The sequence below is a fragment of the Tympanuchus pallidicinctus genome, unplaced genomic scaffold (assembly GCF_026119805.1).
Source record: "Tympanuchus pallidicinctus isolate F22 unplaced genomic scaffold, pur_lepc_1.0 scaffold5, whole genome shotgun sequence".
NCBI classification, from domain to species: domain Eukaryota; kingdom Metazoa; phylum Chordata; class Aves; order Galliformes; family Phasianidae; genus Tympanuchus; species Tympanuchus pallidicinctus.
Window position 1 is genome coordinate 25,224,058 of NW_026294769.1, and position 25,885 is coordinate 25,249,942.

General features: G+C 41.0%; 1 protein-coding gene across 5 annotated transcripts in view; it reads left to right on the forward strand.

Annotated features, from left to right (window-relative positions):
* The first annotated feature begins 2,083 nt into the window (after window positions 1-2,083).
* SPIRE1 (spire type actin nucleation factor 1) overlaps window positions 2,084-25,885 on the forward strand; it is a 124,055-nt gene continuing 100,253 nt past the window's right edge. For 2 of the 5 annotated variants that reach the window (XM_052703796.1, XM_052703799.1), the window contains exons 1-2: window positions 2,084-2,528; window positions 12,933-12,967. In XM_052703796.1, the coding sequence (XP_052559756.1) occupies window positions 2,210-2,528; window positions 12,933-12,967 (354 nt within the window). In that variant the 5' untranslated portion in view covers window positions 2,084-2,209. The remainder of the gene's footprint in view (window positions 2,529-12,932; window positions 12,968-25,885) is intronic. The other 3 variants (XM_052703798.1, XM_052703797.1, XM_052703795.1) reach the window with 2 other exon arrangements.

Here is a 25,885-nt window from a genome sequence, read left to right on the forward strand (position 1 = left end):
GAAAACAGTCTGTTTTATCTCCATGTCAGTGGTGTCCAGGGTATTCTTTACGAATGAGTGAGAGCTGCACTTACTGAAGTTCATTTATGCTTCCTTCCCATAATGGAAATTTATTTCTCCCTCTTTTGGGGTTAATGATAGTTTCTAAGGTCAGTCAGATATAGGTAGTGCTGTTACCCTGTGAATGCAACAAATTATGATGGCCTTTTGTTTAAAAACCAGACTTGGACGCCTGGACACCTTAATAGCTGTGCTGCGTTTGGTTAATGTCTGTCTGACCTCATCCCTTTTTCCTGACAAGGTAGTAGATGACTGGAAGGACAAAACCCAAACCTGTAGAGGTTGTTCTCTAAACACCTCTATGGTTTTTGACAGTCAAACTTAGTAGGCTTTTGAGTTAGAAGTTGTTTTGGTTAATAACTAGTCCTGGTTTTGTCAGATTTTCATACTCCCATCCATACTTAATTATCTGTCTGTGGTATTGATGGTCTTAAACACATGGGTGATTTTTATGGTTATCTTCTAGCCTTTATGCTTTGAGAAATGGCAACTGGGCCCTCCCTTTCATTCTTTTTACCGTGGGAACTCTAGCTATTGCTTTTGGGGGCTAAATTGAAACAAGTCAGCTGCTTCTGTAGAAGCTACTTCTTGCCTTTGATTTCCTGTGTCCACCTTCTTTTTTTCTGCTTGGTAGAGAACTGAGTTGGTGCTGAACTAAAAAGTCATGGTTAATGCTTGAGAAGCTTGCAACACACACTGCACCTGTGGACCACTAAATAACAATGTCAAGATGTGTAACAGGCAAATAAATACAATTTCTCCCTTGATTTCATTGTATCTAGTACATGTTGAAAGGCTGGGTTGCGTTGGATGGGGGATAGGGCTAATGCAATATCTTGCTTCGATACTGGTTGCGTTTCAGTTACAGCGGTATCCCTTATATGCATGTGTAAAATAAAAGAGGGCAAAAAGTATGTTCAGTACAGTTAAAAGCAAAATAGGGACTAGTGTGTGGCTCCTTGGGACCAGGCTCTATCTTGCCTGCCCGCTGTGCACTACTCTGTTTGTACAGATGGGGGCACTGCAAAATACTGTTGTGTAAGTTACCAGCCTCATATCTCTTAGGAAGGGGATACGGAGGGGGAATGTTGAATGCCTTTGGTAAAACTGTAGCTGGGTAAAATTACGGATGTACAGATGAGCCTTGACTATCTCCACAGAAGGAGGCTCCACAGCCTCTCTGGGCAACCTGTTCCCGTGCTCTGCCACCCTTGAAGAAGTTCTTCTGCATGTTAATACAGAATTTCCTATGTTCAAGTTGTAGGCCACTATTCCTTGTCTTATCACTACACACCACAGATAAGAGCCCAGCCTCATCCATTTGCCACCCATCTCTCTTTAGGTATTCATAAACATTGAACAAATCCCCTCAGTGTTCCCCCAGGCTGAATGGGCCCAGGCTACTCGGCCCTTTCTCACACAGGAGCTGCTCCAGGCCTTTTGTCATCTTTGATGGCCTTCCACTCAGGCCCAGCCCTGTCAGCTCCCTCACGCGTGGCAGGCCGCTCCGGCTGCGTGCAGCGCACATAAAGGTGCTCTCAGGCCTTTGTGTGCTCGCGGACCGCCCCACCGGCTCTGGTGCTGTTGGCCGACCCGGCTCCCTCCGCGCAAGGAGCTGCGTGACTCCGGCTGCGGGTACTGCGAGGGAGCCGCGGCTCTCCCTCAGCTCGAACGCAGCGCTCGGTTCGCCGACGCTCCCTGTAAACCCGACTAATGGCGCCGTAGGATCGCACGGTTGCTAAAAGTTGGAGGGGGGTTTATCGCCGGAGCTGCGCGGGTGCCGCGGCTCCACGGCTCAGGTTCGTCTGCGCCTGACGCGGCGAGCAGGGCCCGGCCGGCAGGGGGCGCTGCGGCGCCGAGCGGCGGCTGCTGGCGGCGGGGGCGGGCGAGGACGCCATTGCGTTGCTATGAGCTGTGCCCCCTGCGGCGGCAGCGGCGGGCGCCGCTCCTCCCGCCGGCCGGCCGCTGCCCGCCCGCCCGCCCGCCTGGGCCGGGCTGTCCGGCGGCCTGCCGCCACTGGTGGAGCGAGGAGGATGAGCACGGCGGGACCGCGCGGCGGCACCACAAGCAGCGGCAGCGACACCGCGAGCGGCAGCGGCCGGGCCTGAGCCGAGGAGCAGCGCGGGCAGCCCGGGCTGCGGAGCGGGGCATGGCGCTGCCGGGGGAGCGCGGCGCGGAGCCCCAGCCCGGCGCCTCCCGCTCCTCCGCCGCCGCCGACGAGGAGGAGGACGGCGGGGCCGGCGGGCAGCCGGAGGCACTGTCGCTGGAGGAGATCCTCCGGCTCTACAACCAGCCCATCAACGAGGAGCAGGCGTGGGCCGTCTGCTACCAGTGCTGCGCCTGGCTGCGGGCCCGCCGCCGGGAGAGCCCCGCGGGCAGGCTGGGGGCGGCCGCCCACCTCCGCGTGTGGCGGGACGGGGCCGTCACCCTGCAGCAGGCCGAGCCCCTCCGCGCGCCGCCCGCCGCAGGTAAGGCCGCGGGGACGGGGGTCCTGCCGGGGCGCTGCGTGCAGCGCTGGTGACCGGGCTGCTCCGCGGGCCGGGCTGCCTGTAGACGTGGTTGCGCATAAAGCATGCTTTCCGAAAAGAAAGTCGAGCTGGCTGGCGCGGGGACGCAGCCTGCCGTCGCTCGAGAGGCGATCCGCCGACGTTCACCGGCGCCGGGTTTCCCGAGATAGATAGAGGTGTCGGAGCTGCGGAGCGCAAAATGGGAGCGTGTGAATTATGCTGGGTGTTGCTCGTAATGGGGCCTTTTGATGGGGTGTCTGGCTGAAGTCTCTGCAGAGATTCACGGTAATCTGGTCTGGAGCTGGCTGTATGTGCGAACGTCAGAACGCACAGAATGAAACAGGGGCCCTGATCTCCTACCATGAGTTAAACGAGCCTGATAGTTGATTTCCATTCAAATGTGACCTGATGTGCTTTTTAATTTAAAAACCAGGTTATTGTAATGTTAATAGAATGCCGGCCCAGCACCCAGAGGTGCCAGGGAATACCCAGCATGTCACAAGAACGCAAAGTACTGCATACTGCGTGCTGCTTTACTTACAGTGTTCTCTTACAGAGATGCTATCAGACTCCTCCTCTCTATTCAGCTGTAGGAAATGCATTGATTTAATATGGTTGTTTTTTTTTTTTTCTTTCCTTTTTTTAATTACCCTTTATATTTCTTTCCCTTTTTCCTTACTATTTGGCGACTCATATAGTACATGTTAAAGGCCTGTGGGAAGCTGTTGGGTGCATCAGGGTGTGAAGTTCAGGCTTCTCCCAGGGAGGAGGCAGGAGGGAGCCTGCTGCCAGCTGTCCACTGCTGGGTGATCCCACTCCTGCCTTAATCTGCAGGGCAGCAACATTCCTCCTGGCGTATTTCCCCCATCTCCCCCGCATCTGTAGCTTTGAGCACATTGGGGCAATGCATTGCTCAGCCTTTGTGCTTGTACAAAGGATTCAGTGTGTTTGCAGGAGTAACTGTCAACAGCACAAAACCAGTGTGGTTCCGGTCAAGCGGCTTTTATTTGTTGGTTTGTGGAGCCTGTACAGGTTTCTATTGGAAACCATCACTTGGATGATACGGTGAATGTTGATGATGTGTTATATTGACGAGCTGATAGCTAGCCTGCTTCTTTTTTGGTATTTTTTGAGCTGCTCCATTTCTTTTCTTCACTGCTCCCTGCAGTGTCCTTCAGTGATTATTAGTGAGTGTTGTGACCCAATTTCAGCTCAAGCCTCTCAAATGGATACTGTCTTTAACACTCATGCCTTCTGCTTAGTTGCAGCGAGAACATAAGTAGTACTACCCTGGTGATATGGCTGACAAGCCCTATGCAGCAGCATGGGCCCTACAGCTGTCTGTCTGGACACATTAATTTTACTCTTGAGATACAAATTAAAGTTATCTTAAAGAGAAATACTGATTATGTAGAATTCAGTGGTACGTTTCCTAACCCATTTCTTGTGAATCAGTTTTCTGGCTAACGTGCAGTGCTTGAAATTCCAACTAAAGATACCCAGAAAATGAATTAAATATCCTTGAGGTAGGAAACAAAGATGAGTTTCACTGATACGGAGGGCAGGAGAACAGCCTTGATACTGAACTCCTGTCATAAACCAAAACCAGAGAACAGTTTTCAAATCTTGATTTTTCCAATGGAGTCTGTTAATACTTGGTTATCTTATTATTTTTTTAACCAATTAGTTTTTGGCTAACCAGAAGAAAAAAAGAATTCAGAATGGAAGCATCACCCAATCGTTCATTTTCATCTGAGCATTTACATTACCTGACTGAATCCTCAGTGAGTGAGGATAAGGAAGGGTTCCTCATCATTGTTTTCCTGCCTTTGTATCTTGGGCAAGTAGGGCTTGAGTAGCTGTGTCAGGAGATTAGTGGGAGCAGTAGGGGTTCTGTGGGTTAACGCTCCGAGCTGTGAAACTGTTTTGTTACTGCATAAAAAATGTATGACTGTAGGTCGGTGCATAGGTTTGGATGATTCACGGAATCCAATGTTGGCTGTTGGTTTCTGTGTCTGTGCACAAGAGAATCCTGTGTGGGCAAATAAAGGAGTCCCCAAAGAATGGCGCCTTTGGGTAGCGAACATTCGGGCTTTGTTCAGGGCTGCAGGGAACGATGTGATCAGTCACGCCTGTCAGCAGAGCTCAGGCTAATTTGAGAGCAAATACGGCCATGTCATAGAGTTTGCTTTAGGGACACTGATGAAGTGATGTTTTCACAGTGTGTTGCAAACCATACCGTCTGTCAGATCTGGAGTGAGGAAAGGAACAAACCTGAATGTGCAAAAAATGAGCAGTTCTCTGTGGTCATCTTCGTATGAATCATTGTAACTGTCTGACATCTCAATACCACAGAAATGTAGATTGCTTACGAAAGCCCCAGATGAAATTGGAGATAAAGCACAGACAGTATTTTACCTAGTGCACTTTTTTTTTCTCCTGCGTTTTACTTGCAATTGACACGAAGTGAACAAACGGTGGCATCTAGCAAAGTGCCAGCTACAATCAAAACCAACTTCAGAACAAGTTTAAATGTTTGATGTAAGCATGTGGTTTGACTCCCTCGAGTCCTCTCCTTGAGGAGCAGTGCTTACAAATGGTGCTGGTTGTTTTCCTTCTACTCTAGGAGACAACTCTGGGGATGAAGAAGCTTGGAGAGACCAAGTTTCAGCTGCTGAGGCCTATGCACAGGCAGTGCTCCTCAGCCTTCTTTGCTGCATGTGATGGCGGCGGGTCTTGTCTGCGCTGTGCTTCGGCCCTGTAGGAGGAGGCACAGAGGGAGGCTGCTGCTGGCTTTGTCAGCGTTAAGTACCATGCAGGTTTTCTCTGGGACAGCTGCCAGGTGTTCAGAGCGAGGGTGCAGGGGGTATTCCTGCTTTGAACCAGAAAGATCACAGAGAAGCTGACTATGTGGTGGCTTTCATGGGACTTGGAGAGCTCAGGGTGAGACATGCTAGAGAGGAATAGCTTACACAGTGTTGGCAGTTTTAGTGATTTTCACGTTCTTCTTTGTGTGCCCAGCTACTGGAAGGCAGGGTGGAAATTATAAGGCTAATAAATGCAAATTGAGGTTGTGTGCATCAAGACGTTCTCATCTACCAGTCTCTTGAAGAATGATGAGGAAAAATATGCAGGCTTTTCGGAACAAAATGAATGTCCTGATGTTTTCCTTCTAATTTGGTCAATCCTTTTGAAAGATAATAGATAGGAGTAGCTATGGTTGCTATTTGAATTTCAAAATAGGTGCTGCTATGAATACTGCTGAAATAAACCCCACTTCTAGAATTAATAATTATGGTCTGCATCCAGAAGAGTATTCAGAAACATTTGTACTTAAAGATAGTAAGGGCCAATGGGTTAAACCTCACTGTTTCTTGCTAGATTTTAAAGGTCTGTATCTAGTTATGGCAGAAGTCAAACTAGGAAGAAAATGGCTCTAGACAGCAGAGAAGAGCCTTGGTGGGTTAATACTTCATCTCTGTTGCTTGCTGTACTCATCAGTAAAAGCGAAAAAGTTTAGGCTCAGTCATGCCAAGCTTTCTATCATTTCTAGTGCATAAGAGTAACTGGAAGGCTTCCAGTTGTGGCGTATGCTGAAGCACTGGAAGTTTGGGTGGCTTTCTGTGAATGTAAGTGGGCTACCAGGAACCTTGCTGGAGAGAGAATAACAGAAAGACCCCAGTGTAACAAAATAATGTCTATGGTTTCAAATAACTAAATGCATGAATTCACATTTGAGATGCTTGCACAAAACAAGTGGAAGAAAGCTAACAACAGTGATAGGTGACCTCTATTACTAGTTATCACATTTACATTTTTGCAAATCAGGCTGTGAAAGCATAGTAATTTGGTGTTGACAGAAATTTGCATTTGTGACTCCAAAGGAAAACTTAAGAGCAAGGAGCTTTGAAGAGTTGTGGACTTCAGATATTCACAATGATAATAAAAAGTAATGGGTAATGGAGTGCAGCTTCAGGGGCTGGCTGAAGGTGACAAGTTTACCAGGTACTAACTTGGTGAGGGATGATAGGTAGGAGTGGGTTAGCATGGTAAGGACTCTAAAAATGAGGGCAGCAGTTGTGATGGTGTGACAGATTAGCCTTTAATGGGGTGATTCAGGGCTGAGAGTGGCATCAGGCAGCGGGGCTGACCCACAGCAGCATGATTAAGGAGGCTGACTGGAGTGTGACTGTCCTTGTTGAGGTTGGGGCAGGTGGGCTGTGGTAGGGCAGGCAATGAGAGGATTAAAGATAGACAGAATCCTGGATCCCTCTTGACAATGAATGTATCATAGAAATGGGAGAGAGCTTTTTCATCATCTCTAACAAAAGAAAGCTGCAAAGAACTTTTTGTTTCTGAATTTATTAGATTGCAGAGTTGGATCTGGTAAAGAGACAGAACAATTATTATTCTATTCCTGATAAAACCGTAAGCTAGTTTGTGTGACGCATGTAGAGCTGTGAGCGTGCTATTGAATTTTATTGCTGTGCGCTTTAAAGGCAACAAAAAGGTGAGTCAGTTTGTACAGTGTAAACACAAGGCTGCAGGTATAGCCAAGGTAGAGAAAAAGTGAGGACTACTTTTCTATCTCTTGATAGAAAGAGTTGACTGGATAGAAAGAGAGTTGAGCTGGTGGAAGCTCATAACTGGTACTACAGTGCTGTGGTATCCATTTAGGAAAGCTGTGGCCTGCTGAAGACTCCCAGTGGCCTCAGTCAGCATTCTGTTGCAAGCACACATGCTTGTTGGACCAGCAAGTAAGTGGATAGCTCCAGGAGGAAAAATAGAGTAACAGAACTTAAGGTAAAGAAAGCTTTTTGAGACATGTGAACACTGAGTGCATATTCAAGCATTTTTGGGGAAAGATTTATGTATGGACATGCCAGAGAAGAGTGAGTGTGTTATCTGTATTTAAATAAGTATCTGCACAAGAGAATGATGGCTATGAATAGAGCAGCACTTGGAGATGCACATTGACCACAATATTTATCTTAGAATAACAAAATTGACTTGATCCTTAGGTAGACTTAGAGGTTTGCCTCACAAAGTGAGCAGATGACTGTAGAAAGAATTGCCCAGTGACCAGAGCCAGTTTTCTTGTGCAGAGTACTAGTGGGACAAAACAATGAATAATCATTGTATCACATCTTAGAGGGTAGCTTTAGCATAGTACCTTTGTTAATTTGGCATTAAAGAATATTATTTGGAAATAATTTCCATTGCAAAATATAACCATGTAAAAGAACTGTCAATCTTTACTGACAGTGGGATTAGGACTCAGTGATCCTTGGAGTCCTTTTCAACCCAAGCCATTCGACGATTCTATGATTATTTTTGACTGTGCAAAATGAGGACTAACTTCAGTGAATCCAAGTTGAATGGAGAAAGATAAAGGCGTGATAAAAGATTGACACAGTGGAGGAGATTTCTGGGCTCCTTCTGTATCCTCTCTAAGAATTTTCTTTCTTTTGTCCTGTCTCCGTTTGAAAAGTGAGGCAGACCATTTCCAAATCAACTGGAGGCAGATATAGAAATCACTATGCAGATTCAAAAAGCCAGCTGCAAGGGTTTACCTCATTTCTTGTCATCTTTAATTACGCAGTTTAGAGGAGGGATGTGTTGATCCTGAAGACCTCAGCATTTTCCTTAAAAATAGCCTTTCTGAGGGGTGTCCTGTTAACTATCCTAATTCCAGTCTTCTTCCTGTTCTCAGTCTTCTTCACCTTCCACCTTGCAGCCTGGTGGTTCTTATAGCCTGTGCCTGACTTATATTTTTCTTTGCCACTTAGACATTTTGTTTATGTGCTTTTGTTTTTATTCAAGATGTCTCTCTGTCTTTCCATTGTTTTTCATTTGTTTCTCCTGTAATATCCGTCCTCTACAAGAAATCTGTCTCACTCCTGCTGCATCATTATTTTCCTCTCCACGTAATTATGCATCCATTTATTTATGTGTTCCTTTTTCTTATGTTGCTTGGTTGCCTTTGTTTTTTTCATTTTTCTTCCTTTCCTTTTCATTGGTACTAATCTTGACTTTTGGGTTAAAAGTCTTGCCAGATTTGGTAGTGAATGCCACAGTTCCTGCAACCAGATGCTTAAATGAATCACAGAATATCCCAAGTTGAAAGGGATCCAGAAGGATTGTCAGTTCCAACCCCTGGCTCCACACAGCACCATCCAAATACTTACCTTATGTCTGAAAGCATTGCCTAAATGAGTCTGATATTTTTCTTTTAAGGAGTTTCTTCTCTTAAGGACAGAGAAAGGCCTACTATTACTGTAGGTACAGTACCTCTTGAAGACTTGAAAGTCAGAAAGCAAATACAAATTCAACTTACTGAATGGGCAGTGCCCCTCTTTCCTGAGGGCACCCTGAGGTCTTCTGTTGTGGAAGAAGTAGGTTTAGTTTGCCCAGAAGCACAGAAGTAGGCTGTGGAATCTAAGTAGAATATTATTGTTCAACACAAAATTGCTTTCAGGCTTGTTACTATAGCATATATAGCATATATAGCATATACACAGTTGTTGGAACATCAGTGCTGACAATCTTGATTCTGAAAACAAGCAGTGCTTTCAGATCCATCAAGATGATCTGGGGATGTTGAAGGCAGGCCAGGAAGGTGCTCTGAGGCTCTTATGCTGCTTGTAGTGGAAACAACAGCCCAGTGGCTGTGGTGTCAAATCACAAACATCGACTCTAGTTTAGGATTTCTTTGGACAGTGGAGTGCAAATTGTTTTGTACATCCTGCATGTGTAGCCTCTATCAGTCCATTTCAACATGCCAAATCATCTACTTCAGCTTTAAAATGATGTCTTGAATGCAGGCTCCTTAGTATTGGCAGCAGTACGTGATATGCTTGCTGTTTTGTTTTTAAATCTGTGGAGATCCTTAACTGTGATTTGCTCATCCTTGAAAGGCATGGCGATTACACTTGAGTGAAGCACGGGCTAGTGATAAATTGTGTACAGTCTTTTTTTAAACAGCATTCTGAGACATTATGTGAAAGTAATTATTTTTCCCTGTATAAATGGCAGCCTGAAGCTTCTGCCTTGAGGGATGAGTCAGAGTACCTTAGTGCTTGATGGAAGCTTGGCCCAACTCCACTTGCTGGGGCTTGGAAATATGAATAATTTTCAAACAGAAATTCTGAGAAATGATAAATGTTGCTCAGGGTTTTGTTGTTGTGCTGTTATTATTATTTCATGACACATACGGGGCTCTTTGAAAACTGTTTTCAGACATATAAGAAACCTTCTATTTGAGCCTCTTTGCTTATTGCAAAAAATGAGCAGTTTTGCTTTTTGCCGGTTTGTGAGTGAAAGATCATGTGATTTCCCAAACTGTAGCCTGTTTGTAAACTAAAGCTAACCTGATGGTTTAAGTTATGCTGTTTGCTAGAAATGAATGCACTACTGGAAAGCTGTCATGGGAAAATGCTATTGAGATGCATATATTTTGGTGTTGAGAATGGTGAAATTGCTGCACATCTTAGCAGCTAGCTGAATGGCTGTACAGGGTGGAGAAGGAAGGATGTAGGTAAAGAAGCAACAGCTGAAATGACTGTAAACCTTCCCTTAGTTACCAGATAAACATGTAAGGCTGCTTGCAGACAGAGACTGCAAACAGAGACAGTTTTATGACTTATAGGGATGTATTTTTATTCCTCCCAGTGCAAATTAGGAAAGTGTGAGCCTTAGGCTATGTTTAGAAGTTCCTATTTTTTTTTCAGTAATCTCAGCTGAAGAGAAGAAATTTCTGATCCCGGCTATTAGGAGTAAATTGGCTTGTGTGGACCACACAAAAGCAAATTCATGTCAATCTTGATAGATTCAAGGCAGTGTGTGTTTATTGGGCAAGCACTGTTAGTATCTGTGTCTTCAGTAACTTTGGAAATTTCCAGAGGAATGTGCCCTTCAGTCACTGCAAACAGGGTGGGGAAATCTGCTCAGCTTATAGCTGGAATCAGGGCTCAGAGGGGTAGGGAAGGGAGTAGTGAGGTCAGTCCATGATATTAAAATGGTGTATCAATCAGTAGTTTGCACCTGTCTCAAATACTATCTGTAGTACATTTGAGCTGTTGTGAGACTTGAACTACTTGTTTCTCCCCTTTCCCTACCTGGAATATGGAATCCCATGGTAAAAAAACAATTCTGCCGTTTTTAAGTGCTGTTAGAAACAACTCTTTGGTGGTGTTACCCAGTTTGCACGTAATGAGAGTGAAAAATTCAGCTTAATATGTTACTTGGTTACAATAATAATAAATGTTGGCTCTGAAGGCAGTAGTTAATTTTGATAGAAATTTATAGGAAATAAGGCAAGTTTCTGAAGCTCAGGTGCGTTCATGAAAGTTTATCAAAGATTTATCAAAGATGCTGTGAGATGAATTTCTTGCTATTCCTTTCTAAATACGATTATTACACTGTTTCTTTTGGTCTGGGCTGATGGATTTGCTTTGTACTTCAGAATTTGGTTAAGACTTCAGTTCAAAGGCTCTTTGTAGGACAGCAGCATGGGTTTGAAGTGTTGCAATGGGTGCTTTCTGTCCGTGTTACTGAGAGGATCTGGTGGTGTCGGACTCCTCTTCCACCAGGCTACGGGAGATGCAACTTGACATTGTTTATCAGTGGTTACACGTTCTAGAGAACTGCTATGGCATTGCATGGTTAGTAGTTTAAAATTGCTATCTTTTCCCCCTGTTTGGACTATGTTTCTGAGAATTGCTCTTGTATTGCCTTGTATCGTGGATTCATGTTGTTTTGCTCAGCAGTCTTTTAGATTTCAATGAATTAGCCCCCAGTATTCATAACTCTGCTAGTAGTCATAGGATACTAAAAAGTTTAGTGAATTTCCCCCAATTATAATTTAAAATAATAACACAAGTCTGACCATTTTGAAAGCCGAAAATGGCTCTTCTATGGATCTTGACATGAACGAACCAGAATCCCCAGTCCTTTTGACAAGAGGATGCAAAATGTATTTAAAAGCCGCCCTTTTAAGTCACTCTCTTGTGCTTCATTATGAAATCAGACACCAGTGTTCAGCTTAGACTGGCGAGCCTTCAGAATGAAGGCAAACAGCTTTCCCTCTACAGGTTAGGTGTTTCCTATTCATTCAAGACGTGTTTAACCTTTAGTTTCAAAGGCAAGGTGACTAGTGCAATATGAAAAATTAATCTGTTTCTATGCGGGTGACTTCCCTAGCGCTGTCAGTTTTGCATGCCATTCAGATTTTGTTTATTAAGCTAGCATGATCGTTCCTCAGTGCTAATATTATGCTAACCACTTGGCTGAGCTTCCTGAGCTCACCAGGCAATCTGATGAAAGCAATCTTCCTAGTCAGGGCTACAGATTGCAGGCTCTCCCTGGCCACTCCATTCAGGCCTTTGGTTCCCTGGGCGTGCTCAGCAGCCATCACCAAAGCAGACACTTCTGGCCAACACGTGCAGGCCTGAGTTCTGAATGGGTGGGGATGCAGAATCACGTCCCACGCTCCCAGGCTGAGCGCCATCAGGCCCAGCGCTGCAGACTACAGATGTAGCAGTGCAAATGCAACACTACCCGAAAAAGGACTAAAGAAGTGAAATTAAATGCCTGCATGTTTTGAAGTTAAAGTTTGGGGTAGCTCCCCTTTGAAATGGAGATACTTCTGTGAAATATTTTTTTGATTATTGTTTTCCAACAGAAGATCATCCTGCCGGAATTATTTTGCACTGCTCTGGGAATGAATTATTAATATGAAATGGTAATCTTGCTGCTGAAATGGTACTTGGTGCAAAGTTTCTGTCCTATTTTTTATACTCCATCAAGCCACTCGCAATTTTATACCAAACATTTGGACTTTGAGAAAATTGAGATTTTCTATCTGAAACAGTTGAGAAACTTAATTTTTCTTTATCATACATATTCAAAAGTGATGTTTTGGAGATGCAAAAATTGAGAAGGGGGACTTACAAAAATATTACAATAATATTGCTTCTTTAGTTTTCTTGAAGTTGGTGTTGTTGTTCAACTCTCTGATATACTGGTAGTATCAAATGAAGCAGTGGCTTTTTCCTTGTTGCAAATTAATGATATTTTTCTCTCTTGAAATAATTATTTGTGTCTACTTAATTGAAGCCAACACGTTTGCATGTTCCCTTCATGGCTGAGCATCATTCATACAATTTAAATAACGAAGCCAAACATTAAAGACAGATCATAAAAGGGAGAATTATGATCAAATAAAGAGTGCAGAATCTTTTTGTTGTTAAGTCTGTGATGCATGTATAACGCCAGTATTACTGAAATGTGTGATAGAAGCAAGGCAAAGAACCATGTTTTTTGCCCACTGACTTAATCTGAAAGCTATTTTTTTTTTCCTTACAGATAAATCGGAGCATTTACACTGCACAGAAATGGAGGTAAGAAAAGTATTTGTGTTCTCCAGTGGTGCTGATTTAGCTCAGAGCTTTTTCATTGTCATATACTGTAAATGTGGAATGCTTTGAATGGGAAGTCTTACTGTGAAATGTGTATGGTATTTATTACTTATTAACAGGTGCATAAATCTATCTTAATGTAAGATATTGGGTCTCATGCTCAGATACAGAGGAAAGAAAGTCCATGTAGTTTTCAATAAACAGGGCTGGAGATATGATATAAACTTGTTCGTTGTCATTTCTTCTAAATATGAATCTTCAGCACAACATTTTGTTTTAGATAATTTCTCTTGGATAAATTCTCTTGATGTAGTTACATTAGAAACAACTGGTAGATTGTGGAATAAATAGTAAGTATTTATGGAATAGGCTGATGTTATTTGACAACCCGAGAATGTGGATAGAAGCAGAGAAGACAAGTGATCTTGTTTGTCCACCTAAAGTTGTCCTGATTTCCTGTGCTTTTAATACTTCTTTTCATTTAGAATTGGCAATATGGGGCCTAAGAAATACTGTATGATGTCTTGGTGGGCTAGCAATAGAAAGACAAAACCAGTTAAAACTGTTTGCTTTGTATCTTGACCATTATTTGACACTATATCTTTGATACTAAGCTGTGATGAGGGTTAAAAGAATGTTCAAGCTATCATTATGTCAGATTCATAGATTTAATCCAAAGCTTGAATGAAAACTAAGCAGACCTTCTCGTTGAACAGGATGTCAACTCATAGTTGCTTCTTGTGATACAGAGTAAGTCATATAGTCTACTCCTTAAATGAAGTTTTCCAGCAGTTAGCACAGCTATCTGTATCCTTTGCAGGGCAGTCTGTTCTCATTGCCTTTGAACTTTCTTTCAAGTGTAAAACTGAGTTTTTACTTCAGCTGTTCAATCAGTACCTCAGGCTTAGCCTGGAGATAGCATCAGTGCAGGCATCCTAATTGGTGGGCTCTCTGCTTTCTCATCAATAATATATGTGAAGGTGACAAATGGCTGTTGCCATAAGGTTTATATTTAGATAAAACTGTGTGTGGAAATGGCTGGTTTAAAGGTAAAATGAAAAGCCAGCTAATTCAACACACATGGGAAATTGCCAAAGCCATCCAGATTCTTGCAAGCATTTGTAACAAAATGGGAAGGTTCTTTCTGCAGGATACAGGGTAATTCCTGACAGAAACAAGTACAGACATTGAAAGTCAACATGTTTCTGTTTATATAGTCCAAATTAAGCAAATTAAGCATTCTGTTCTTATTCCAGAATTTGCAGAAACTTGGTTCGTGAGTCTAGTACCTCTCTTAGAAATGATGATCTATTGTGTCACTTGCTTTGCATACTAAATACTGTTTACAAATTTGCTTTGTGTTTTTTAACAGAAGATAATGAAAGACCCTAATGGTAAAAATGGAGATGATGATAATAAACCTCTGTTGAAATATTTGTAAGGGAACATAAAAAATCTATTTTGAAAAAACAAAAATGCTTTTGTTTCAAAAGAGATTGTTGAGACTCAGTTGGATATATTCTGCTTCTTTATCTTCCATGGAGAAAGAGCTTTTGAATTTTAGTATTTTTTAAAAATTACTTTTGTCAATGGTTAGAAAGGAAAAATTTCAGCGAGTCAGAATTTGCCTTGGGACAAAGCATCACTTTAAATTGCCTCTAATGATCACTTTGACCATGATCATATTGACTCATCTTGAAGGAGACAGCAAAGGAGTCAGTGGCTCCTTCCTCCTCCAAAGTCCCTGAGGGGCTGCAGCTTTAGACTTGGTGAGGATGAGGTTGGTGTTTTTCAGAACCAGGAATTCAGCAGAGAGAGCATATTGCACTTTTTAGATTCCTGTGGCCTAATTGAATATATTAGAGTTTGTGGAAAACGTCTTAAAAATGTAGCTAATAATAATCATAACTTTTTTTTTGCAGAACATGTAAACTATCCTGATTCGATACTCCTTTTATTTCAAACTATGTGTTAAATTCAGGGTCCAGTTGCCATAGCCATAGTGGGAAGTAAGGAATCAGGTGACCTCATTTAATGTGTGTCTGCCTGTGACTCTGTATGTGATGATAGCTCTACTTTGTTGTCTCAAACAAGGTGGTGAAGATTATATAAAATATGCCAGCCTCATTTGTAAACATGCAGTGCTCATATAGAAAACATTCTGTGAATGTGAGTGAGTCATATGTAGGAGAGGTTAATTGCCAGGTATTGGAGAAGACCCACCTAATATCATAGGCTTGTTGTGTGAATTAAGTGGTGTGTGTGCTGGTATGAAAATACATGCAAAGTCTCTCATTTGTTTAAAAGTCAGGAATTAATGAAATAACCTGTCCCAAACAATGGTGAATAAACTACTTGTTCAACATCATCCAGCTCATGTCAAATCACAAAGTGAATCAATTGTCACAATGTTTTGAGGAGCCTTTTGTGTGCTGTGTCTGCAAGCTGTTGGTTATATGAGTTTCATATAATTATTACAGTCCTAACGTGCATTGAAAATTATGTTTACTTCAATACAAATAAATACTTGTTATTTATTGTGTTGAGTCAAACAGATCAGCCACCTCTCTCATGCTAATGGAGATGAGACCTTGCACTTAATAGCACAGACTGGTAGGATTTGAAAAGCTGTGCAATAATTTTGCATTAAAAGCAATGTCATGCCTACGTTCAAGGGTGTTATATGCTCAAAATTCAACCAGTATTAAATGGGTTTATTTAATGTACACAGATAGCTAGGATATATTTTTTTAATCTCTGGATGTACAGTAGAGTTGCATCCTGATGGAGGGGCAGTTGCAGCAGTGAAGAATCACTGGTACATGCAGTGGTGGTAATTAGTTCTACTTCCTGAGCTCGTCCTTATGGTGACAAAGGAAATGTCATTGTGAGGACAGGCAGAAATGTTTTTATGAGAGTAATTTCCCTCAGTAAAAATGTGACTGACTGTTGTTGGCAAAACTCCCTGTGAATGATTGGGTACAAGTCTGTTAATTCCATGAAAGCTCGTGGATTATTGTGCTGTTAAGAGGAGAATTAACAGGGATTCAGGGTGGCCTCTTGGAAATCAAAGCAGAGTCATGCATCTTTTCTGGAGAGCATTAAGCTGTGCTGGAACATTAGGTGCTGGTGGTCATGAGTGAAGTGCTCATACACCTGTTAATGGCATTACCTCAGGAGATGCTGTGTGTCCAGCCTGAGAGGGACCTGGTGCTTTAGATACCTGAGAGCCCATTATGATGCTCCTTGATGTGGCTGCTCTGTGGCAGGCACTCATCTGTCCCCATGATTTGCCTGAATCACTACAATAGTCACAACAAAACGAGACACTTGATTATATAGGAAACACAAGCACAGAGGTAGAATTTAGGTTTTGGTCTTCTGTGTTTTGTAATGAGCTGCTTTTTCAAGAGGAGCTCAGTCTTTTGTGTCTCATATAAATATCAGGAGAGGGTTGATCTTGAAGGAAAGTGGATTTCTGTTTATTTGCTTTAAGCTTGGCACATCGCCCTTTTCATTCAACGATTTCATTAAGAATACACAGTGAATTATTGGGCTGGAGAACTAATAATGTATTTGACTAAGCTGATTTAGTGATAGTCCAATCATGCCATCTGTCCAGGGTCCCTGGAAGAGAAATCAACTGCTCCTTGTAAAGGCTTTTTGATTTTGCAGCATGATATGATGTGCCTTTAATAATCTGTGCACCCCAAAGTCTGATGGGATTTGTGAGGAAACCTTTGTATCAGCTGGGTGAGAGCGGAGAGACAAAAATTCAGCCCTAGTTTGCTGGAATAGCTGGAGGAAAAATAGGTCTCGCAGTAAATTTGATCACTCCGAGAGAAGTTTTGCCTGTGAAAAGCAGAAATAGCTGAACATGGAGCAGTAAGTTAGGTGTTATGGTGCTTCTGTTAAATCTCAAATCACAAAAATGTTCCTTCTGCAGTTAATACACGAGGCCATTCACATTACCCGGTTGTATCACAATTGAAATATGGGAATCAAAGCTCACCAATTTAGTTTATGTTACTCTGAAAGGGATCTCGGTGTGAGGAGAATAAGGTTATTTGTATTGGTCCTCAGTTTCTGCAGACCCCTTTTTCTTTCAGCTCTATTGTTCTACCATTTGATATCTATCATATTAATGATATGCTGTCCTATCTATAGTTGCTGCCATGTATATTGATTGATGTGACAGCTATCATGTTAATCAGCTTTCAAGGTGCTATTGTTTTGTGCCAGTGGACATGTTTGCCTCCTTGTACAGACCAAAAGAATAATGTGATTACTTGGTCAAGCTGCAGGGAAAGCTTAAGCTTTAGGTGTTGGTTGTGTGCCTGCAATTGAGTAGTCACTTGCATTGTCCTTTCGTTTCATTATAATAAAACTTTCGTTTATAATTTTGAAATTAAAAATGCAAATTTTCAGAAATTTCATTTTTGATTGTTAGTACAAAAAAAAAAAAATTAAGCAACAAAAATTCTGAGTACATTCCTTGCCTAATAAATCCTTCAAAGGTTTCTGAAATAATATGGTGCTGGTTTCTAAGAGTGTGCTAGTTATGAGTTTTCTGATAGAGAGGCTGTGTTTTCAGAACGTGTCAATTCTGATATATATTAGGTTGATGAAGCAAGCGAGTTGTGCTGGCTGCAGATATGGCAGTACCACAGTTTTAAAGATGGTTAATATACTAAATGTTCTGCCTGTTCTGTTAATATACTAAATGTTCTGGTTACTATAGAAAATAAAAAAATGATTGATCTTAACAGATGGATTTCAGAGCACTGGGGCAAGGTCCAAATGAAGTATTTAATAATAAAAAAGTAATCCTAACAAAGGGTGAAATTTCTGAGCTTGAATAGAAGCCAAATAATAATTCTAAGTGTAATTTAATGGAGGCTGCTCTTATCCTTTCTTTTCTGTGTGGATTTGGCCTAAGGCAATTCTGAAACTAAATAAAATACATCCCTGCAGTTCAGTAGGTTCAGCAATAAGCTTGACCTAGTGGGATGGTGTGGACAACAAAAACAACAAAATAAAACCCTTCTGTTCTGAAGAACTTCAATAGCACATTCACTACTCTGCATCTGCAACATGCAGAAGATTTACAGACTGAGAAGAAAAGTACATAAAATGTAGATGAAATGACAGACAAAAAGCACCCAAAGAACATGATTTGGAGAGTATAGTGCTCGAATAATTGTGCCTTTATCACTTGTTTCTAACTTAGCTATTTTCTATTTAGTTAATACCGGAAAAAAGCTTTTGTACCCCTCAGGAGTCCAGTGGAAGACAGCATACTTGGTTTGTGGTTTATAATATGTGTACATTTGTTCTTGATGCTTCTCTCTTGCACCTAGAAGCCCAGTGAGTATTACTGTTACTTTGCAAATCCATGTGAATCCATGGCCTCATAACCAGTTGTAAAATACTTCTATCATCTCTCATCTTTTATATTAGTTTTCAGGTTGCTAAAATGTAAAGAAGAAATGAGACAATTTGAAAGGAAAAATAAAAGGAAAAATTCTCATGTTTTTTCTCACCAATGGAGAAAAATATTAAGGACCTAATGGTGAATCATAGCTTGCTTTTAGTAAGTGCTGTGTTTTTTTTGCCTCTGTGGCAGTTTTGAGATATTTATTTAGCAGGCTGATTGTGGGTTTTCATTCATATCTTCATCTCTATTTTAATTCTTAGAAGGAAAAAAAAAAAAGAGAGGTGATGTCAGAAATCTTATTAGTTTGATTCCTTTTCCTAAGTCTTGTATCTCTGTGTTACCTTTCCCTCTCTCCTTTTGCTTTGATGGTGTAAGTGATAAGAAGTAGACGTACAGTGTAATGTAAGTAGAGCTGTTCAATTGGAAGGGTCCATCAAAGATCAAGTCCAACTGCCTGAGTACTTCAAGGCTAACCAAACATTAAAGCATGTTATTGAGGACATTGTCCAAATGCCTCTTGAACACTGATGGGAGTGGGGCATCAACCACTTCACTAGAAAGCCTTTTCAAGAGTTTAAGCATCTCCATGGTAAATAAATTTTTCCTAAAGTAATGTTTCTCACTGAAAATTTCCATTTATTTACAGCTGTTCTTTGCTACGTTTATGAGTGGAACCTGTACGCTTCTATTCACTTAGCACTTGCACTTACACTGATGAAGGGATAGGTTCAGTGGGAATTTTTACTTTTGGGAAACCGAGGGAAATTGGACTTAATGCCATTATTTTTCTGTTGTGGAGAGCAGAGTACTTTGATGAGCAGCCTAAGTATCTGAATATAATATTGCACTTTTCTTTCCAGATATATTACTTTCAATAGGATAGCTATATCACTGCAGGGTAGAAGTAACTTCCCTGTATGAGTGGGTATTGATGGTGTTCTGTGAAGAATAAACATCAAACCTTGGTAAAATCTAATAGTTCTAGTGAATTATCAACTCACTTAAAGAAACAAAATTACTCATGACCTTTTAAAATTTTTTTATAACCCTAATTGATCTCTAATTCTTCCCATTTGTGGATGGCTGCGTTTAGTATCTCATATAAAAGCCCTTGGATGTCCAAGGAGCAGTGTTTTGTTGGTTGATCTACCAAGACACATGACACATGGCTACTGGATTAGCCTTATTTTAACATAATTAAGATAACATCATTCTTTTTTGTCAATTTTGAATTTGGTTGGTGGTCAAAGAAAGCAGGATTTCAAGGGAGCTAAAGATTTAATTTCACTTCAGATTTGTTACCACTTATCAGCTTCCCAACCTAAAACAACGCTTGGATTTTAAGTGTAAATTTAACCACTAAGAAAATGACACAAGGATTGCAAGATGAAACTAATATCAGTAAGTTTATTTTTGAATACTGGAGAGATTTGAAGCGAGAGAAATACTTATAGAGGAAGTGGATCCAGAGTGCTCCCATCTTCTTCACTGGCACCTAGGCTTTTCGGTACCAGCTGATATTGAGTCACTCTAACATTACTCCTTTGAAGCTACTTAGAAATACTAATCCAGTTTATCTAAACTATATCCAGTTGGATGATTTAACATAGAAATTCTTGTTCTTTTAATATGTAGATCTGCAATCAATTTACAGTTGGGAAAGAGACATTAAGAAAGATCTTTTTTAAATGCAGCTTTAGCTAATAATGAAAATGAACACATGAAATTTCTATGAACAAGTACTGTTTAGCCTTTAATTTCTCTTGCTTTCTGATGCTGCCTTGACAATATGCTGGCAGAAAGAAGAGCTGATGTCCTCTTGTTATGAACATGCAGAATCTTCAGTTCCTGCAAGAGAAGGGGGAGAAGTATGGTGTAGTCTGATGGGATTTCCAGGGGTTATTTGAGGAAAGTACTGTGAATGAAACCTAATTTGGTTTTCAGTCAGGTGTGTTTTCAGTAGGTTAATAATGGAGCAGATCAGAAATTCCCTGTGACGCCATCCTTGGGCATTCACAAGACACACACAGTGAGGTCATCAGAAATGGTTAGTACATAAACAAGTGCTTTCTCTTTCAATTCTGTGACTAAATGCTCTTCTTCACATGAACACTAACGTGTAAAGTTTTATCTAAATAACTTGACCTGAGAAGCAGAGACATTTAACAACACAAGATTTGCAGCACTATTGTATACTTTCTTTGGCAAAAAAGTATACTGAATCTGGGGCCTCACTGAGGCAAAAAAGAGTTTTTCTTACTTTGCTCTTTCCTTCATTGGACATCACACAGTGCAACTTGTGAGCTTTTGTTCTGCAGTGAACTTTGTAGTAACTGGTAGGTTTCTGTGCTCCCCGTGAACTATGAGTGTGAACATTTCCATCTTAAACTGTTTTTTTTTCCTGCTGTTTACCTGTTAATGTCAATCATTAAGTAGAAAGCAAGTTCCAAGATCTCTCCTTAGTGACATGAATGAAAGGCTCAAAAAATGTTCAGTGCTGAACTCTTAGATTGTCATTTAGCGTTGCTGTGTGCTGAGGCATGTGCAGTGAAATACTTTGATTTATTAAAAGGAAGTAAAAATAGTAAATTAAACATACAAATTAAAAAAAGCAGTGACTAAATTCTAAATGGCTGTTTCATCGTGTCCCTTTCTTCTATTAACCAGTAGTTAATGAAACTACGTAGTAAATTACAAGGCACCTTGTACCACTTTCAGACCTTCACCTTCAGCAAAAAGTTGAGGTTAAATAATTAACAAGGATAGGGCACGCTGCTCACAGTTCATAGATTAGCTCTTGCTTCAGTTAAGGAGGTAGGAACACTCTGTTAACCTGACCATTTTCGTCCCCCTCAAATTCTTCCCTAAGCCTGAAACACCTGTGTCCAGTTCTCCGCTTCTCACTCGTTCTGCACCTTTACTTCCAAGCCTTCCTCCCCTTTTTCTCTCAAAATCTTCCATAGTTCATTCATTAACTTCCTTTGTTTCTGTTTTTCTCTGTCCAGAAAGTTAGTCATCTGCTTCTGTGGGTGTGTGTTACTGCCTCTGCCTCATATTTGATGACTGTCAGCATTGCATCTCCAATTCCAAATGTGTTTTTTTCGCAGCTCCCTGCACCTCTGTTTCCTTGCTCTGTAGGGCCTAGTGGATGTTGTACTGCTATAAATTCATTAATTCTCTGTTATGCGTTTCTCATTGTATTCCTGTCTTTCTCTGTTATCTGGACTTGCGATATTAGCCTTATCTTTGGCTCACACTCTTTCCTCTTCTACAGATGCTTGCCAAATCCTTAATTACCGTCTGTTAAAAGCACCCCTCTCTTCTCTGGTGCCAACACTTATTTCAGCCTTTACTTTTTCTTTTTTTGTTGTTTTTTGTCTCAGCCATTGTGAACTGCCAGCCACCTACTCTTTTCTTGGCAGTGTGGATAAATACTTCTGCAAAGCTGTTTTTACAAGACTCCTCGTCTGACAGCATTGTGGCTTTTGGGTTAGTGAATGCTGCTCTCCTGTTCAGCTCTGGCCTGCACACCCAGGTTATCTCCTTCACACTAATGTAGCTCTGGAGCAGGCACTCACAGCACAGTAAACAAGCTGCTTTGAGAAGCTCTGTCTGGCCTGCTCCTTTTGAAAGCTGTGCCTTTCCTGGTGCTGTGGGCTCCTGACCTTGCAGCCAACGTGCTGCCAACTTTAGACAGAATATGGATGAGACAGATGTGTGTGTATTCTCAACCAGGTATTTCTAACCCCAAATCACCATTTGGTGTGTGAAGCAGTGCTTCTTTTTGAATGTGCTTTGTAGCATGTCCGATTACATTTTTTTTGTCTGAGTGCTCCTTGTGCTTGAATACTGCATTGGGCGTTTCAGCTGTATTACAGCAGTGCAAGCTTCATGCAATCCCTACATCTTCCAAGGGTGGTTCCGTAGTTGGGCACAGAGAAAACAAATATAGTTGAAACTGCATGAAAACAGTGAAGTAATTTGTGGTCTCTGCCTGCTAGCTGCTTTCTTACCTTGTAATTTTCCAAAAGGGCTGCTCCTGTTTATACGTCTCTGTATGTCTTGCTACTGTAGTTTGCTTTCAAGCTACAATGAGTAAAGCGTGCAGAAAATCATTCTTTTCCATTTTCTGCTTCTTTTTTTTTTATTTAACCTGATTTATACTACTAACAACAGTAATGTTCTTAAGTGCATCCTGGCCAGCAACATTTATTATAACATTTAACATCCTACATTACTTTTCCATACTGCTTTTAGTTTTTGATCTTCAGCTTAACTACTTGAGGACTGATATGGTTTTATTTATTAGACAGAGTTCTTATTATAATACATTTTTCTTCAAAATTTAGCCTTAGTTTTGTCCATTTGCAGAAATCTTTTAATGCAGATCTAGTAGACAGAGCTAATGCTGAACCTAACATACTTTAAGCTGCTTGGTATTTCTGTTATGAATTCTAGAGGACATTTGACTAGAAGCGCTGTGTGAGGAGTCCATGTGCGTGCCTGCAACACTTAAAGTATTGGCACTAAGAAAATGTATTGAAATACTACTAGTTTTTAATGCTTTGGAGCCATTACTAATTGTTATATGAAAAGCTAATCTGAAAAATGTAGGTCAGAACTGTTAAATGAGAGAAAGGGAGAAAAGTATGCAGTCATCATCAAGAGTTTTGCCACTTATTTGGAAGAGCTAGAGCAAAATTATTTTTCAATTGAAGGTACTTCATTCCATTACTTAAGGACAATATTTATTTAAAAGTTAAATCCCAGTTTTTAATCCCTGGACTCCCACTTTCTGAGTGCTGTCTGTTTGCAAGTCTCAGGTCCTCCAGCTGATGTCTGTATGTTGTGCTAGCTCTACATGCAAATGTGGTAGCATACTTAATAGTTTAAAAGCCAACAGTAAATGAGGTGTGTGCTGAACTTGAGGTTCTGTGAGTAGTCCTGGTAATTTAATTATGTGGTAGCCATTATGAATGACTGATGGAAGAAAACAAATGCTGTTCCATTTTAGAGAAAGGAAAATCAAGCTGAAGACATCAGGGAAGTTACCCCAGGTGACAGTCAGGCTTTGTGGCAGAGCCGGTGTTGATTCCAGGTTCTTTAAGCCCCAATCTTAAAAGCAAAAATCTTTTTGCAGACTTTAAATAGTACCCAAAATGACAAACCTATTTTACTTCACTGCCAAGGAAATACTAATTGCCTTGAAAGACATTTCATCAAAATACTAGGAATTTGTTTGCAGACTAACTTATCCTTTTTTTTTTTTTTTTTTTTTTTAATCTGTGTAGAGTTCTTAAATGCTTGTCTATGAAAGCAGCAATCCATTCTCCTTCAAATAAATCTCTTTCAGAGTTATGTATGCATATGTTGCTTTGCTGGTACAAAAGCACACTTTACCTTCTTTTGTTTGCTTGCTGACCATAGATGGACAAAGCACTGCTCCTACACAGAAGACAGATTTGCTCCTAAATTTCCTGTAGATACTTCAGATATCTACAGTTTCAAAACTGAAGCTGTTAGAACGCTTAGGAAAAATAGAAATGAACAACCTTATAAAAGAAAGTAGAAAACCTTGGGGGACTTGGAGAAGGAGTCAGGCATGGCAGTAATAAGGCAAAGAAAAATAAATAAAAAATACTGAATAGGAAAACTCAGGCAACTCTTTCTTTATTGCAGCATATGGAAAGACACTGAGATAAATGAAGTGCATTGTCATTAAAATACGAATGAAATAATGTTTAGCTTCACAATACCTGGGTAATTCTTAAGTAGCAGGACAGAAAACTTGGAGGGAAAAAAGGTCTGATGGAGTGGAGCAAGTTGGTGATCCTAAAAATAGTCCTTCATTGTATAAAATATGCTTCAGAGGACAGGTATCATTTTTCAGCAGATAACTCATGAGCAAAGATATAATCATTAAAAACAGCCTGAATCCTTCTGTGGATTTACATTTCAACAGCATTTTTGTATTCTTCTAGCATTTCAAATGTCATGTTGAAACACAAACTGTCAAATTAATGAGATACCAAGTGCATTGCTGTCAGCAGTTTGTCTTTTTTTCCTTTCCTTTAGAATTGCTTATATATATCTGAAGATCTTAGTCCTTCTATCTTACATCTGTATGAGTATCTAGATAGATTTTACCCAAGAGCAGGCACTGCAGCAGGAGATACGCAGTCTTTCATTTCCTGTCTTGACATAGCAACTTCAATGATATGGATTAACAGGCAATTGTATTTGTATTCTTGTAATTTAAAGATACTGTTTGCTGAAGACAATTGAACTTTTATGACACAGCTTGTGGGTTGGTTGTTTTTTTTTGTTTTGTTTTGTTTTCTTTATGTGGCTTTATTACTGGGTTTAGGAAGTGACTGTGATGGCACGTTTTTTAAAAGCTTTCTAAACAGAAAACAGGAAAGTGTTGACTGCTGTGCTTTTTCTTTGTTTGATGGCTGTAGGAACAAAGCACAGTAGCTACTTCAGGTATTGTCACGGAATGAATCACAGAATGGTTTGGATTGGAAGGGACCTCAAAGTCCACCCAGCCCCACCCCCTGCCATAAGCAGGGCTGCCCCCCAGCAGCTCAGCTGCCCAGGGTCCCTTCCAACCTGGTCTTGAGCGCCTCCAGGGATGGGGCACCACAGCTTACATGGGCAGCTGTGCCAGCGCCTCACTGCCCTTAACACTTTGCTCTATCACTGTCAGGCTGTTGGCCTCCACCTTTTTTATAAACTGCCTTTAAAGCCCGTTTGACTGCAGTGCATTGAAATTGAGAATGATTATATTTGGAAATAAATATATTTTCTACCAAGAATTGTACAGAAACTACCAAAGAACATGTTGTTTTGCTAACAGTGCTTGTTTTTGTAGTCCTGATTTCCTGTCCAAAGCAACTGTATGTGTAATTATGTTTACACTGATGCATGAACTTGCTTGGGATACGGCACTTTGTTTCACAGAGATAGTTCACATGTTTATTCACAGTTTGCATTCAAACATACCTCCAAGACTCAAGACCAGAGATTCTTGCACTGCTCACTGAAGCTGCTCTGTTGCAGCTCCCCCATGACATGCAGAAGATGCAGTTGAGAATGTGTCAGTCCTCTGAATCACTCAGCACAACAGGAACTGTGTTCTTTTCTGAATTTACTTTTTTATTTATAACTCATTGGAATCGTAATGGAATGATCTTCTTGACTCATTTTTTGTACTACTCTTTTTTTATTTTTATTTCATTTTCTGCTTACTTTGCCCATCATCCCTTCAGCTCCTCGGTAAATGAGAATCTCAGTCTGCTTTTTTCTGCTTTCCTTCAGTTGATGACAGGTAGCAATCTATGTCCTGAGAACAGTCTCCTCTAAGCACATAACTTGGTATCCACACCACACAAACTATTTTTGCTGCTCTGCAGAGATACAGTAGTGCAACATAGATTGGTCTCAGATCCCAACAGACAGGG